Source organism: Hippoglossus stenolepis, chromosome 20 (genome assembly GCF_022539355.2).
Source record: "Hippoglossus stenolepis isolate QCI-W04-F060 chromosome 20, HSTE1.2, whole genome shotgun sequence".
Classification (NCBI taxonomy): Eukaryota; Metazoa; Chordata; class Actinopteri; order Pleuronectiformes; family Pleuronectidae; genus Hippoglossus; species Hippoglossus stenolepis.
Window position 1 is genome coordinate 12,415,895 of NC_061502.1, and position 18,014 is coordinate 12,433,908.

The 18,014-nt window shown below is 42.3% G+C and overlaps 1 protein-coding gene across 10 annotated transcripts in view; it reads left to right on the forward strand.

The window, feature by feature from the left end:
- The window catches only part of nhsl1b (NHS-like 1b), a 96,367-nt gene that overhangs the window by 58,573 nt on the left and 19,780 nt on the right, over positions 1-18,014 (forward strand). For 2 of the 10 annotated variants that reach the window (XM_035143842.2, XM_035143843.2), the window contains exon 1: positions 14,686-15,100. The exons of the other annotated variants lie outside the window; for them this stretch is intronic. In XM_035143842.2, coding sequence (XP_034999733.2) covers positions 15,046-15,100 — 55 coding nt within the window. In that variant the 5' untranslated portion in view covers positions 14,686-15,045. Of the gene's footprint in view, positions 1-14,685; positions 15,101-18,014 lie in introns of those variants that run through there. 10 annotated transcript variants of the gene reach the window in all.

The window sequence follows — 18,014 nt, forward strand, 5'->3', positions numbered from 1 at the left end:
GGCAGGTCCGGTTATCGACCTGTCAGTGCCAATGGCTCCCCGGGGAGCAGCACCTGATGGAGGACAGGCCTGTAGAGTAACTAGATGAGACCAAATGAAATGGATTGGTTGCATTTATGTGAGGAAGCAATGCTGAAAATCAGTTAGGGTAATATAATTGGCAGTGGGAGGAGGGGGCTTCGGCTCTTTGTTACCATTTCCGATTCAGACACAAATATAACATATCGCTCAGAGATATCTGGTCCATTGCAGGTGGAGCTAACCAGCATTCTGTTTTGTGATCCAGTTAATGTAAGCGGATCTGAGTTTGTGTTACCATGTCCCTCACATGCTTGGCTATTGCTTGTTCTCCCCGTAGACTTTACTGTATATAAAGATGAACGACGTGTCTCCAGGTCCTTCCACTAATCAGAGATCAAGCTAAAATATCCTGGATACAAACGCTGCCATCTTACGCAGCTGAAGCCAAAGTCCTGTCGATAAAGTCTGTTTCTTAATCTCATCTTCAAAATGTTTTGAGAGAGAAAACAACCAAACAAGAGTTGTTTCAAGTTATTCTAAATATCTGCCCCATTTCCCAAAACTCTGGATTTAAGTTCAGGACAGTGTTGGTCTCCTCTTTGATTAAGGGAATTTGGCTGAGGTGGAACACCATTAAAATGAGATTCGTTAGTGGCCCTTTCGCGGCTTACACCTTCACTCACACACTCTCGAACACAGATGAGTAAAGACAAGTGCACACTTAGTCCTGAATGTGCATGAAACCCCCAGTAGCAGGACAATGGAGTAAAAAGCATGACACACAGCTTAATGAGATGGAGAAAAGAAGAGGATTTCCCCCACACACATGCACACACACACACACACACACACACACACACACACACACACACACACACACACACACACACACACACACACACACACACAACCACACACACAACCACACACACACACACACACACACACACACACACACACACACACACACACACACACACACACACACACACACACACACACACACACACTCACTTTTGTGAACAGGGGGTCAGTGGTTGGTTAGGCTCACTCAACTGTAAAATGGGTTAAGGCAGTGTTTTCCTTCAAAGCCACTCTGTCTGACTCAATCTCCATCTCTGTCTCCCTCTTGATCCCTGTTTTCATTGATTAAATCCTCAACCTGGTTTGTGTGTGTGTGAGTAAGCGCATGTCTGCTTGTTTGAATATACAAGCGGCGGCAGTGCAGTCGTCCACATCCCTGTAGACATTCATTTGGATAGAAAATAAGAGGTGAAGGGTAATAATTGGTGGGTAATAGCTTTCTCTGTGTCTAACAGACGGAGACTGCTCAGCTTGTTAAAGGCCTAAAAGGTAATGGATGGTTTCTGATTGGCTGAACAGGTGCTCTTCCATCATGTGTGACCAACGGCTAATGAAGCCGTCACTGACAAATATTGAGGGCTAATCGAGTTGTGCGCCTGCCTGTGTGTGTCTATTGTGTTTATACGTCTATGGCTGTGTTAGTTTGTGTTGCTGTCACGTTTTTTCTTTGTCCATAGCTGCAATCCATTTATTGTCTTGCCTCAGAACATTTATCAGGTAAATTAGCTGGTTTTGTCGCACCAATCATCCGCTAAGTGTGTTACAAATCATCTATCTACTTTAGAAGGTTTTCTATTTTTCCTTGAAAACTGACTGAAATTGATTTATGAAATGTGTTTAGATTATTATAATCAAGTAAACTAAAACTGAATTTTACTTTTTAAAGTCTTAAATCTGTTACATACTACAGTCTTATATATATTCAGGTAGGTCCGAAATATGTTAGCGGCCATTTAACTCTGCTTCCGTCTCACTTTAAAATACGTTTTTTGGTAGTTGACATCTGTCTCAAATTTGATTCATTATTGTCTCAAAATGTGTTAAATTTAACCCTAACCTGCAGAAACCCTGTATATGTTGTTAGGCTTCTTATTCTTCTGTTCATTACTGACAAAGCTACAGCTGCTTGTATAAGTAAAGCACAGCACTGTATGATTGGTGGTTTTATACTTTCAAGTACTTACTTACAATTCTCACATTTCTTTTTAATGCTCTTTGTTTAATAGGTTTTCCATAAGCCAAGGAAGTCTGGGTTTCTTTTTTTCCCCTCATAGAATACCATATCATTCGTCAAATTAAATTTAAATATTAGAAATAATAAAAACCAGACGCTTTCAGTCAAAATCCCAATTTTGTCATTTAAATCAGGCCAGATGTCACACAGTGGTTGCAGTAGGAAGCCATAGCTTGTATTTGTATTTTCCAGGGACGTGGTTTTATCTTTCAGCACGAGTGTGTCGTTTGCTTGAAGAATTGTTGTAACAGATAATGTGGTCAGATTAATAGAGTGGGTCTGGGCACAGCTGGCTTTTCATTTGGGAGACTAGAAGCGATGAAGGAGGCGGAGGGGGGGGTATTCAGGGCGAGCAGTGTTTATTTCTGGAGGGATCAGGTGTAATAGAGCCTCCGAGCCCCATATGTGTACAATTGAGTTTTATTTAATGGTTTGATTGTCACTTAAGGACACAAGAGCCAGATAATCACTGGAATCTATGGAGACATTTATCTTCCCATTGACTAAATGTGACAGAGGAGAGAGATGCAAAGAGCTGAGAGAGGATTGGTCAGTTTAATAATGAACTTATCCTACCTACACTTACCAAAATAAAAAAAAACATCATACTTTTGGTTTCCTCCTAATCTTATACTTTCTGTCTTTCTTTTGTCTCACTCAATTACCATCCAAATGTGTGCAGTGTGTTCCTGTTGGCATAGAGAGCCTCCTGGAGGTTAGGTTCATGTACTGCATGGTGTGGCTCCCACACTGGGAGAACAAGAAAAAGATCTTTTAGGATTGTTGAAAGTGTGTGCGTGTGTGTGTACTCATTTGTGTTACCTTTTTAGGCCCTTTTTAAAAGGTTAAACACTGACTAACTCAGGACCAGCAGACCTTATGGAGACCAAAGCCTGGTCGTACTGAGGCAAAACTTAATTTCTGAGGTCCTGGTTAAGGTTAGGGATCCAGTTTTGGTTAGGCTGTACACAATGAACGGAAGTCTATGCAAAGTCCTGATAAGGATAGCTGCGCAAACCTGTGTGTGTGCGTCCTTCACGTTCCCTCTTTTGATCTGATAACTTAGCACACAGTCAAGTGACATCTATTTGTCTCATTGGCAACTGCACAAAACACACATTGACAAAAACATGGCAGTTTCTTCCATCGTATCCAACAAACACTCGTGATAAGCTGTAACATAAATGGAAAAACAGAACGTGCTGAGAGGAAAGGTTTGTCTGGAAAATTCTCAAAATGCCAAACAGATTGAGAAAACAAATGTAATTTATCTGGCCTGTGTTTGCTCCACAGCAACAGCTTTTGGCCTCTTTTTTACCCCGAATTCGGTTCAACAGTGGTCTTGTTGTGAGTGAGTCAATCTAATTGAAAGATCTAATTGTGCTGTAGTGCAGGATAAGTATGTTTGAGCGCTTCATGGCTGCGCCAGCCTCAGTCACAGCTCATTTCTCTAATGAGCTCTGTTATTACAAGGAGCTTTTTTCCACCTCATGCTGCTTTAAGTCTGGTCCTCTGAGGTTTCTGGTCGTGTGTGTCCCGCTGACCAGTCTGCTCCCCGTCTGCACACAGTCACATTCCTGACTTCTACTTTACTATACTGCAAAGAAAATCTACTGTCGCCCAAAGAAAACATCAAGAAAGAAATGTAGCATTGATTTGTTTGATTTCTGCTGAGGTTCAGTAAAATAATTGTTCGGACCTCTGGGAAATCATGGCCCAAGTTTTTACACATTAACAACAATCAGAAAAAAGTTAAGAGAGAATTTGATAATAAAAATAGTTCACTGAGGCCCTTTTATGTTATATTCAATCATGTCTGGTCATGAATACAATTATTATTTATTTATAAATGTAATTGATTTTTTTTTTGAAGAAATTATAATATTTTACATTTATTTTCATGTCCTATAAGCCTCCAATGATGTGCACCACTCTTTTCCAAACAAACAAATTAAACTTTTCAACTGGTCATGACACTTCTTTCTACACCTTCGAACTTTTTTCCACTCCAGCTTTCTTTATCAGGCACAAACCCCCTTTGCTCCTCCACCTTGTACTCAGGCCCGAGGCGCCTCCTTCCAGCCTGCTCCTCAGCCACAGGCCCCTTTATGTCCCAATCAGCTGGAGTTTCCATTAAGCCAAAGCCGAGCCTCTGAAAAATGCTCACGTACCCCCATAGAGACTGATTATAAAAGGACAGAGAGGAGGGAGGGAGAGGAGAGAAAGTGATTTTAAGAGCCTCTTTAAATCTGTCTCATTAATGAGTTATCGTCACCATGGCAACCTCTCTATTCGACTCTAAATGCGAAGACGGATTAGGGTTAGAGACAAAAAAGAAGGGAATTGCAAAGGAAATTAAGCTACTGCCGTTTCATTTGCTTGTAAAACCACAGGGGAGCGTGGCCTGACAACAATTTTACTCTGATTATTTTTTGTTTGTGTCAGAAACTAAATTCCTAAACTGTTGTGAACCCTTTCTAAAGAGAAGACATTGGAAAAACAGTCATGTTTGATATACTTGTTGCTCATTTCCCCCACAAGGGGGCGTAATAACACAGAGAAGCAGAGGGAGTCAGTCTCAGTCAGTGGAGGAAAGTGCTTCTAGTGTTTTTAGTTTAAACATTGATCATCTGTTAATCATTCGTTTCAACCAATTTAGAAAATTAACTTACAGCACACACAATGCTTTAATGTGTGAGACTAAATTAACATATTTATGTGATTATGGTAATTACCAAATAGAATTAGGATTTAATTATTTGCCATTAGACACTACACCCGCATTTATCTACGCCAAAAAAGCAACATGTGATGTGACACGAGGAATTTAATCTGGCATAATGGCGGTCCTAAATTTTGGGAGTATTTGATCACGGAGCGAGTCTTGTTTCCCCGGGGGCCCATTAGGAGGCTGCACTCAATACATCCAAGTGAGGTCTGCTCTTGCTATTCTTCTATCCATTATTGCTCAAATGTGACAGAAGGGGGAGGGATGGAGAGATGGACCGGGAGGGGGAGAGGGCAGGTGGGGTGGGGTTTAAGTGGATTTGGGGTCCTATGCCTTTTCCAGACGAGGTCTCAGCATCGGATTATCAATAAAGGAACCCGGGTGTAATAGATGCATGACGTGTGCACACATACACAAACTCTGCAAACTGCAACCCACAGTGTGTTTGATAAATCAGATGACACTCACACCAATCAGTATGTGTGTGTGTGTGTGGGTGTGGGTGTGTGTGTATGTTTCACAGATGATACTGATCTACGACATCCTCTGAGCACTAAGCCTTTCCTGAGACATGTTTAACCCTCTATCTCTATCTTGACACTCGGATTACACACATGCTCATTGTAGAGAGGATCAATACATTATCACAGTCTGACGATGATTATACTCTTCTTTATATTTCAGTGCCAATGGTTCGCCTGAAGACTGGTGCTGTTGCGTAGTATAATATGACGCTGGGCTAGAAGTGAAGATGTTTTTCGTATTGTTCTTGAAATTACTCAGAATTTTACTCTTATTTTATTTCCATCTTCGTCTTGCTAGTACGAGTCGTATAAACTAGATCAGCAAAAAACCATAGACCGTTTAATAAGATGGACGCCATGACAACTCCCCAAAAGTGAAGCCAAAGTTACCTGACCCCCACCTGAGACCTGGCTGCAGTATAAATCATAAACCCTGCCTCCTCCATGTTAGTTGATGGGACATGGACCAAACTAATAAGTGAAAGTAAACGTCAAATAATTTTTTCTTCCAGATGGTTTGTCATTTCAGTATTTGATGTTATAAAAACGAGACTGACTCATGATTGCTCAAGTTTGTGTATGAGCGTCACCACAATGAACACTGAATTGCAAGGTTCATGAATAGCTGCACTTTTATGCAAGTTAATCATTTGCATTAAACTTGCCTCAAATTTGTAAACAAAGCTGCCTTGTCTGCCCATTTACAAAAATGTCACTGTAATCTCATTTTTAGACTCCTAGTTCTCCAGCAAACAAATAGAAGAATGGATCAATGATTAGGCCTCATGAACGGAGCCAAATGCAATGATGCATTGTAATTGTATTGGTTAAATACACTAATCAATATCAACCACCAGAACTCGCATCCGACTTCAAATCTGACCTCCTGGTCGTGCCATCACCTCGAGGCTCATCGTCTTGCTCGCTTCCTACTGTACATATTTGTGTTCATTGGGCGATCGGTTGCATTTCTGCTTGTTGATTGGATGCGTTGGCGTTGCGACCCCTCCCCTACCCCAAATGACCTACTGTTGTTGCTGATGAGAAGGGAGGTGCAATGTGGGAAATAGGTCAAACGCCATAGTGTCAATTTTGCTGCAGTGGATAACTGTGGATAACCACATATGAATTTAACCCACTTCCCTTTGGTATCCCCTTAGTCTGATGCACAGACACACACACACACACACACACACACACACACACACACACACACAGGCTGGTTCGCCCCAGGTGGCTTGTTGCTTTGTGCCCTTGAGCCACTGGAGGCACTTAACCTAAATTAGCTCAGTCTGTGCTACTGTGTCTAAATCAGACAAGACCCTGTCGTCAGCAGCCTGAGCACCAGACTACTGGTAACAGCAGAGGCGACACACTGCTGTATAATATACCTTTCACAAGCTCGTGCATGTGTTTGGCTGCATAAAAACAAGGAATATTCATTACCTGACCTGTTTTAAACTAACACTACCGTAGTCTTGGTGAATCAATTTTTACTGTGTTGTAAGCTGAAAGCCTTCAGTGTAAAATATGCAGTGAAATATTGATGCTAATGAATCATATTATTAAAGTAAAAGAAGTAATATTCCAGCTGCTACCCATTGATTTATGTCACTATCCCAGCTTGGACGTTAATCACATCACACTTTTAATTAAGCCAGTTGTGAGTTTTTCTGTGTGGGGCTCTGAACTGTGGTTTTGTATAAACGCACACGCACACACACAAATCAGAGCACTCCACGGTGTGTCGTTTGTGTTTATTTGTGTCAGATTTATGGCATTTTTGTATGTGAAGTTAATTATAAAATTGGATTAATGATGTTGTGGTGCTATGAACAGGAGGGAGGAAACACACACGCATACACTTACACACACTGGCCCTTAGGAGAGAGGAACAGACAACCCTGGTGCTGAAATGTAGGTCAGGAAACTAGCATGGCAGCAACCATAATGTAATATGTGCAGGCATCCCTACATCCCAGGACTTGCTTGTGGATAGTAAGTTGTTCATGGTTACATGCTTGTATGCATGTAGACTATAGGCACATGTGTTGTCATTTAACCTATATGGGCAAGAGCATGTATATTTGTCAAAAGCAGAAACAAAGCAAAAAAGATAAAGGGTGCCAAGATATAATAAAGGTCTTTCAGGCCTTTACGGTCGAGATTAGTATTTGTAACAAGGTCTGTTGTCTAAGTGCAGTAGATTGTGCAAACAGCTGCAGGCCATACATCCGCACATGCACAATAACCAGAGGCAATGCAGAATGATGTCAGCCTGCCGTAAGCCATTATAACGCAATCTAGCCATGAGACGTCCTATTAGCATGCATAGGACATGGGGACTGTACCCACGCACACATAAACACACTTAGGCCTTGTGGTTTATCAATTGGGCGGATCCTGGGAGACTCCACTGAAAAGTGAGAAGGGCAAGGAGTCAATATGAGTGCAGACAGCGTGGCTGGATGGTAATGGCTCTTAATGTAGTCTGAGGTCTGCTAAGGGTCTGTCTTCATGTGACACTACCAGTGAGTGCATGGTGGGTTTCACTGGGAAATGGTTTTTTAATAGCATGTCAGACATGTGTCGCAGCTTCTGTAGTTTGAATAGAGATCAGGGATGAGCTGAATAACTGGATGGTAAGAAAACTGCTGGATTGATGAAATCCCCAATTTTATTTAAGGTTACAGGTTTCATTTTGGTCGCCTCGTAATTGCGGCATATCCCCTTTTAACCGTGGCTTTGCCCATCTCTGCTTGAACTTCCAGGTCAAACGACGTATGACGGAGACTCCCATGTTCCCATGCCTTTTCACACATCATGAAACTAGGTCTTTTCTTATTGATTTGAGCCCCCTTGTGGCCGAACTTACATGTTGTGCGTTTAAGCCAAGTTCCACCCTTTGAATGTCTTACCTGCTTGCTGTCCTGCTCCATCGCTGTTCAACTATGGCACATATCTCTGGGTTTTACCCACAGGTAATGTCTTAAAACGACTCAACAGACCCTGCTGCTGAATGACATTACCATCCATAGAACCATGCTGCTATTGTGTCTTTAAAACGAGATAAAAACATTTGATTTATCCAACTTGAGCCCATCCAAACAACAGGAAAAACATGCTCTGGAATGTTGTCCTGCCAACCTCCAACCTTTCCACTGTCCAACAGGCCTGTTTCAGTTTCAGCTTATTGTCTCGCCCACTTCAGGGGGGGTGACAAGCCACTGGGTTTGGATTGTCTATGATTTAAAGCCCTGTTGCCAGGATGGAAATGGACGGTTGGCTACAAATCCACCCTGACTGCGACATAAAACGCCTCAAGACTGCAACAAAACCGCCACCCTCTCCGATGGCACCAAAAGCTGAGTCGTACAAATCAACTTGCTCGTAAAATAACAGCATTTAACTCCCTGCTCAACAGGCATGTACATCTTAATAGTGGCCCGCCTTTTATTGTGCTGAAACTAACATTGGGGCTGTTAAGGTTTTCTAGTTGAATGAACATAAAGGAAGGTCTTATTTAACGGTTGCACTCCTCCCTGTCAGTTCACACTCTTCCAGCTGTTATTGCTCTTAGTTGACCTAGTCTTTGTTTTTAAGCTTTTCTTAACCGCTTCTTGTTTCAATGAGGCACAAAGACGACGTGCATAGCATTGTTTTTCAGTACAGACGAGGCTCTAATGCAGTTGTGTCTGTCCACATGCTCAAACAGAGTCTCACAGTAATAACCTCTATCCGGGTTCACTGTCTTTCTTCCTCTTTTATCCTGGATTGAATTTCAAAGGGGGTCAGTAGGGAGCGCCCAGGTCAGATGCCAGGGAAGAGAAAATTAGGCATGAGCGCCAAGCCTGCTGGGCCTTTGTGTGTGTTTGCGGATCTGTTATTTTCCTGTGTGTATCTGTTTTTATTGATCGACTGCCTATGGATGTTTTGCATTCACACTCCATCTATCTCCCTTCTTGCCTCATCTGCTCATTCCCGAACTCTCCCAGCAGTTGTCGTTATCTCCTCTCTCTGTCTCTGTTTCTTTTGTCCCTCTAAACGCTGCCTTTTCTATCCCTGCTCGCATCACTACTCAGCAAAATGGCTCTGCCTCCACCACATCAAAGAACCTCTCAAACTTTGCTTCCCATCTCTTCTTCCCGCTGCCCTTCTTTGTGCAAAGTTTGGCTTTTGATAGCATCTCGATTCTCAGCCCACGTTAGCATTGTGTCGGTCCCGTTTTCAAAGTCATCTCTCAGATTTGTACACATTCACACACGTCAAGCTGCGAGAGCACAGCTACATGGTGTTTCCAACAGAAAACCCAAATAAACGCGTTGCCACATCAAGGCTAGGATATGCAGACATGTGCTTGTGAAGCAGAAAATACACACAAACACAAAGAATCGGGTCTTGTTCTGTTAGTGATGGTGCGTGTGCATGCTCAGGGTGTATTCGCAGGGTTGTCACTCAGACTTTTCTGGTTTTTCTCATGGATCACAAAGGAGGAGAGGCCTATAGAGAAAGGGCCCCTCTGCTTTTCATTGAGATGAATATCCCAGCCTACACACACACACAAAATGCAGTGGTTTTCTTTGTGAACTTGAACTCTGATATAATTTCCCACCCTAATGCTGTAAGTGCTCCTGGAGCTTAAAGTACATCTTTCCCAGAAATTGACAGACACTCCCTTGAGCCAGGCATCATTTTAAACCTGCCATCTTCTGCAAGCAATCATGCAAATATACTGTTGATGGGCTCATTGACTTTCATATTGAACAGAGAAGTATTTGCTGCCTCCATTGACGACAATCGGCCAAACTCGGTTGTAGAATATATGGTGTTGATTGGTGAGCTGTGTGCACAGGGAGGCCAACCATTTCTTTAAGTGCACACTGATTAAATGAGAGCACTCGGAAGGAGGTGAGATTTTATGTGTGTGATTGTGGAGGGTGTGTGTATGTGTGTGATTGTGTGTGTGAAGGAATCCCAGCTGCTTCAATGGAGCAGGTCAGATGGAAAGAACAGAAGCGAGGTGGGGGGTGGGAGGAGGACTGGAGTTACCCAGTAACCTCTGCCTGCTGAACAGACAGAAGTGCAACGGAAGAAAGAGAGAGAGGGGGAGAGAGAAATGAAGAAAGCCTGAGTTTGGTGTCAGAAAAAGGTCAAACAGCAAGTGCGGGAATGTGTGTGACCGTGTGTGTATGAGACAGTGGTGCACGGGAACTTAACCGCATGCTAAAATCATTAGCACCAGACAAACAGTTATGGCCGCTTGTTTACTCAGCCGAGCCTGTCCGTCACCATGGCTTCAGTGAGTGTTTGAGGAAGAGTTTGTGTGTATTCACCAGGTGTGAGTGAAATGAAAGTGAAGAAATTAAGACTTTCTGATTTTCTGTTTATCATTTTTTCTTAATTTCACATTGTTCCGACAAACAGAAAATTTTAATGTTGAACTTTTATTTGTCAAATAGAAAATTGCACTGATAAGCGTAAGTTAGGACAACTTTGCTTCCAACTGCGTATGAACTGTAGAGTTTTATCCTGACCATCTCCAGGGTTATCAACATCATCAGAGTATTGCTTTTGACATTTAACATCTCTGTAATGATAACAGATTTGTTTGTACAGTTTAAATCACACAACTCAGACACTAACTAGTGATATAAGTTTCATTTTTCATCAAGACTGATGCCACATCGTAAATATTTATTAAATGGAATCAGCAGTACAGTCTGTAAAGAAAACCCTGCCTATTAGTATGGTTAAAGATCTTCAACCACTCAACCTTCACACCATCTCCTCTCTGCAGCTCTCAGTCTTCACTGATAGATTATTCATGCCTCGCTCTACATCTCAGAGAGAAGACCAAAGTGATCAGATTCCCATTGAGCCCTGATGTGTTGCTTTCATTCACAGAGATGTAGAGATGAAAGGTGGAGGGCTGAGAGCATGTTGCTGTACATGCTATAAATTATAGATCTTCATTCACAGAAACGGGAAGAAGGGGGAGATGAAAAAGAATTATGGTGTATAGAAGCTTTTTTATTCATTTTTCAGGATGTTTTGTATATTTTCTATGTAAATTAATCTTTTACATATTCTTGTTGTACAAATATAAATAATTTTCATGTTCAATTCTAGCGATTTTGTAACAACTCTCCTTTGCACACAGTGTTTCAAAGCAGAACTCCTCACAGTTTCCTGCTTATCTCCCACCAGCAGGTTTTATACCTACCGAGGGGAACGTGTGCTGAGGTCAGAGCCTGAACAAGAGAACCCAGGAAAAGAAAGCGCAGGCAGACTAAAATCAATACAGGCTAGATTTCATTAGCGGTCATGAAAGGGGTTATGTGTCAAAGAAAGAGGGGAGAAGAAGAGGAAAGAAAATGAGATGGAAGTAAGAGGAGGAAAGAGGGGGAGAGAGATCTGACATTAGCAGATCAGGTAGAGTTGAGGGGTTTTAGAGGATCATATTAGCTCTCTCTTCTTAAGAGAGAATGAAAAGGTGAGACCTGTCAGATTCATACACTTTGGGGATTTGAAAGGATGTTTGATAATCCTAAAAGGGGGGGGGGCATGTGTGCTTTGGGGACTGATAGATCTGGAGATGGAGGGGATATGAGTTAAATTAAGAATTAAAATAAATACAAATGGGTGTGTGTGATAGTTTCGTATCTCGCTAGCTTGATTGGGAAATCCAAATGATGTGAGAGAGGGAAGCGCATGCAGGAGCCCCCCCCCTTGTCTTAATTTCAACATCCATTTAAAAAAAAAAAAAGTTCAGTATTCACATCGGCCTCAATTCTTTTCTTCTTCCTTTTCTTCCTGTCACCAGCTTCTCCCGTGAACACGCTGCCTGTGGCTTTAACAGATGAGATAATTGCATGTCTTGCCATAGGGGCCCCGATACTAATCAGCATATGTTGAGATTGTGTGGTTGAAAGCTAATGATTGCTCGATTGTGTTTCAGAACAGATTAGAAAACCACACAATTAATGCCAGTGGCTATCGTCTCAAGAAATTGATTTTAGATTCAACGTGTAGGAATTACAGAATTGTATTTGCTCACAGCTAGTGGCATCAATTCTTAACATTAAGGATTATGTAGAAGAGAGTAAACAAATTTAGGTAATCAACATTTATTAACTGTATAGCCAGGGGCTAATAAGAGCTTTAAATACCATAATCTTTGATATTCTTTAACTCTTAATCTGAGGTCCGAGCTTCATCCACTGAGTCCGCACGCCTCCTTCATATACTGCTTTAAGTATGAACAGATGAAAGATTGATGTTGTTTGTGCTCAGGGCTTCCATTCTTCAGTGAATGAGCGGAAGGATGTATGGATGTATGAGTGAATGGATAGATTGCCCTAATCCTAGAGGTGGCCTAGATATGAAGCCCTCCTTCAGCGGATTGAGTTGTTGACCTGTCTGTCACACTGGGTGAGTGTGTGTTTGTGTGTGTGTGTTGATACTAACCTGAGAACAATAGGCTTTTTAATGAGTGATGCTGCTTGGACTCGCGTCTGCATTAATTATCCTAATGTTGCACGCGTGCCAAACAGTGCGATACAAGCCAAACAGAAGCTGCTAACAAAACATGGAGAGCTTTAAAAAAAGTTGGACACGTGGAGAAGCACTTTGGTCCAACCTTTAATTACATAGTGTTGACGCTGCTCAGCTTTGATGTCAAATGGTGGGTTTTCTGTAATTACGGTAAAATGACTGTGGTTATCATTAAAGGGTTATGAGAGCTTTAAAGTAGGTTTTGGTGGCAACATGTTGGTCTTGAAATCATAAATTATAGGCTGCTTTCAGACATGCTCTGAAGTTGGAGATTTTCCTAAAAGTTTGCGGAGGAGCTGTATAGGAGCCCTCTAGTAAAATGTCTGCAAAATGTCAGAGGGGGCAGGACAATTCACAGCAAGTGGGTACGCGGATGATATTTCTAACATACGTTGGATGCAAAACAGTAAAGATTATATAATGCAAATATCTCAGGATGAAAAAGAGCTGCTAAACACATAGAAGCCGCCAACAACGATGTTGCTGTGAACGTATCTGACCCGGACAATATCCTGCTGCCTTTTTTAATATGTGAAAGGAGTTCATGTCCAAAAAACGTCTAGGGAAAGATGTAAAGTTGAAGTTGGACACGTGCAGAGGGACTTTGGTTCCACCTTTTTAATTATAACGTGTTGACACTGCTCAGCTTTAATGTGAAATGGTGGGTTTTCTATAATTACTGTTAAATGACTGTGATTATCATTAAATGGTTATGAAGCTTTAAGATGAACTCTTCATGGTACCTGCTGATTGAAGCTCTGATTTACACATCACAGCAGTGCTGATGTGTTTGGACCTATGTCTGTGAAACCTCATTCAAAGCCTAAACTGATACTGCAAACAGACATCGAAACGAAACCCACACAGATAAAAGCAAACAGCGCTTCACAGGCAGGCCTGAAAGGTTCAGATGAGCAAGGTCCGGGGAGGAGGGGGAGGGGGGTCCTTTTAACCCACAAATTCAAGGATCATTTGCAATCCCATTCAAGCTCATGCCGCAACACCCACCCCCCACTGCCCCCTCCGCTCCTCCACCGTTTCGGCTGAAAAGAAATACGGTCGCAAAGGAGGGGCTATCACTTTGTGTGTGTGTGTGTGTGTTTGATGAATTGTGAGCGGATTGGACAATGGGAGGATTGTGCACGATATATATTCATGTGGCACCGATTCAGTGGCCATGTGCACGCTCACAGCAGGCTGCGAATGATACGAATCATCCAGAGAAAATTTATGTAGAGATAAAAATCATGATCCCTTTTGTTCTGGTTGTAGACATTTTATTGTGAAGTCTTCTTCAGTAATTGTGTTTTGCAAAGACTAAAATAGTTCAATATAAGATAAATGTGCATTTTATGTGATGAGGCTTCCTGTTTCTATTACACGTGCAGTTGGAAGTTGCATCCTCCTGAGAATACCTTGTGAAAAGCTGGGGTTTTTTCCAAAGATGTACAAGGTTCTTCTGTCGGGTTGACTGATAGTCTAATTAGATTCATAAATATTCACCCAGATAAGTCTGTCATGGCAGCGAGAGAGGCAGGGCACTGATTAGTTTTCCCGAGAACAGAGCAGGCTGAGAAGTAGGGAAAAGAAAGGAAGGAGAGAGAGAAACGAGTTTACCTGTTCATTCTCATAACACAATTTTGACTTTCAGCTTTATGCTGAGTCCTGCAGAGCGAAGAAGAAAGAAAGCGCGTAGAGAGAGAGAGAGAGAGCGAGAACAACTGATGATGAGAAATAAAGGGAGAGGCAGCCAGAACTCCTTGGTAACCAAAGCACAGAGGAACAGAGGGGCCGGTCCTACAACCCCTCCCGCTGTGTGTGTGTGTTTGCATGTGTGTGTGTCTGAGGACTGGACGGCCTGAGGGAGGAGTGGTGCTGGTGATGATGATGATGATGGGGGGAGTGGCGGTGGATCGTGTGGGTTTAGAGAGAGACAGATTGGAGTAGAGACTCATTGTCAGCGTATAGTTGACGCTCACACACACTGAGAATGTGAGCGGAGAAGAGCCGACTTCAGCGCTCCGTCATCCTCGCTTTTTCACCGGATTTGTCCTTTTTTTGTGCCTCAGTAGGACACATTTCTTTTTTCAAGTAAAGGACACTTACAGTCAAGTGGAATAATGGTGTTTATTGGGACCTCGTTAAAATCGGTGATCAAATACTTCAAGAGGAAGGGTAAGTTGTTTTTACATGTGTTCAGTACAGAGCGTTAATGTGTGTTGTAAGTTGTTTGGACCTAGTTTCCATAGTAAATAGTATGAATACCAATGGATCTTGTTTTGCATCATTTTGACAAGAATGTTACTGGGTTGTAACTGTGAGCCGCGGAATTTCCTGAATTTATTTCAACTGTGTTTTAAATAAACCACCTAAATCTTTTTATGGAGGCTTTTCTGTATCAAAACTGGAGCCACATCTTTAATTATTTGTGAATAATTCTATTACAACTCAAGCTTTCCTGTGGGTGAACTATAAACCCCCGCTGCTGCCTCTGTTGCACCCTGTTACCAGGTAACAACTGGCCCAAGACTCCACAGAGCCGACAACTATTACCAGGAAATGACCCGACAGCATTTGTAAATCTTTCAGCTGGACCTACTTAAAAGCACAACTACTTTATTTAGGTATAAACGTTTCAGCTAACTTGAGCTATGCATTTAAGGAACTGTCTCTGAAGCATGGGGATTACAGTTATTAGGATTTGTTAATACTCCAGGGCCATTATTTGATCCAGGGCCGCGTATTTCATCAGGTGAGAATGTTACACAAAGACCTGCTTGATACGGGGCGAGCTGCTTGTGCAAAATCTAATCTCAGGTGTATTTATAGCATGCGTGTGTGTTTAAGTCAAGGCTGAGGTGATGTTGTTAATCATTAGCTCAGCATTTTACTACTGCTTATCTTTCTATGCACACATGCCTCCACTTTGCTCCTGAGCTAAGGACGCTTGCACACTACTGAAATACAGTGCTTTTTATTCTATGTAGATGCCTAATTAAGCCTTTCTTCTATTAAGTGGGGGCCCTGAGGAGTCTCAGGTTGAAATTTGACTTTCAGGGAAATTATGACATTATTTACATTTTTCCTTTTAAAAGGTGACGGGTAGAAAATAGTTTGTTAGAGTTTAAAGATGATTAAATATATACTTATATGGGTATTTTCTTAAATAAACTCTACAAAGTTTTCCTTTATATCTGACTAATGTACATTCTTGAAAACTAATCTGAGCTGAGACCATTTTGACATTTACAAAACACAGAAAGTTGTTCTATGCATGAAAGTTAATTGGTTGGTGGGTGATCGGGTAAAGGATCTAGTTCAGGATTAATGTAGATGCTGTCAATACAGTCTGATCCCTTTTATTGATCATGACAGCTAATACCCTGTGTGTGTGTGTGTGTGTGTGTGTGTGTGTGTGTGTGTGTGCGTGTGCAGATGTTTTTTCCAGGGGTCACTGTCTAGTAGCCTCTTGCCTCTTTAGCTCTGATGCACCTTGTGGGTTTTGTTTTTCAGCAGTTTGCAGTTGCCTGTTTGCCCTCTGTCTGTTTGTTAATGGGCGCAGGGAGAGTTGATGTCAATGGACAGAGGGATTAGTGGACTTCTGAAAGACTTTCGCGCCATAGTCCAGTCCACAATGTGTGTGTGCGTGCGTGCGTGCGTGTTTGTGTCTGCGCTAGGGGGTATTGTGGCACTGAAAGGCCTGATGTAGAGACTGATGCAGCCGGACAATATGGGCTTTGTATCTGCAGTCCCCATGTCCTTGGCCTGTCTATAGTCTGACTACGGTCTATTCAAGCCCCAGAATCAGAAGTAGAGGGTGGGGGAGGGCTACCTGTGCTGAGCGTAGCTGATGGAGCAAGAAGATTTGAGACTGTTGAGTTTTACTGAACTTATTTAGTCAGGTAAAGGTGATGTTGAGCTCTTATCCACATTGCGGAGGAGTGGATGTGGATTTAAACTTGCTACAAGCCTTCAACAGTTATTGCTACAGCTGAACTGTGTGCGAGTGGGTTTTGCATCAGTCTCGTGCAACTCTCCAGCCCTAACTTGTGGTCAGGCGAGTTCTGCCTCGTGATGTGTTGGATTGATTATTCTGATCGGTGCAGGCACGCTGCAAGACCGCATGTGTGAGGACACGGGTAGACCATCACAGTACGCTCAATCTATCTGCTCACATCCAGCACTTGCAGCAAATGCTTGGCATTGCAAACTTTGAATGACGCCCTGTGGTGTTTGCACTCTTTACATGACTAAGCAATGCGAACGAATGACAATGTCAAATTTCCACATAAAAAAGAGTAGCGATTGTTGATGGGAGACGACCCTCAAGAAAAAGTTTGGTAACAAGGTGAGAGGGAAACATAAATAAACACAATGACTCCTCTCCTCTGCTGGAGACAAAATGAACGGCCGCCTATTCAACGAGCTGTGGAGACAGACATTAAGGTGCTATTATTTACCAGCAGCAGGCCATGGTGCTGCTCTGTCTCTCTATAAATCCATCTTTAAGACTATGCGTAACTTTGTTGCAGTCGTTAAGCTACGGACCTGTTATGATCGATACAAGTAAAGTTTGACTGGTTACTTTAGAGCTTGTAAAATGACCCAAGGCCTTATTTGTATATCAAAGCAGTTGCACAATGTCTCACACTTTCCCCAACGGCTAATTTGCAGTCGTTGGCCTCCACCCTGTACCTTTTACCTCCCCCGACGCCATGCACTCTCCATACACACAACCACTGTGGCTCATTAGCACCTGTGAAAAGAAACTTGAACAAAAACACTCCAGCCCCCTTTTCAAGACCCTTCCCCTTCCTCCTGGCTCCTCCAGACCCGACTCCCTTTCTCCCAGTGAGTCAGATGAGCATGTAGTGTTTGGTCAGGACAAACCAAACTAGCATTTGGCTGTTTAAATGGAAATAATGCTACATCCACGATCACCAACTTTAGCTTGGATCCGCTCCCTTGGTAAGCCTTAATTTCCTTAATATTTCCTCAGCCATTTGTTGCAATGGCTTCAGAGTACCACGGGAGAATAAACCTCAACTTGTTAATACCAGGAAAAACAACAGTTATTAAGAAGTAGACA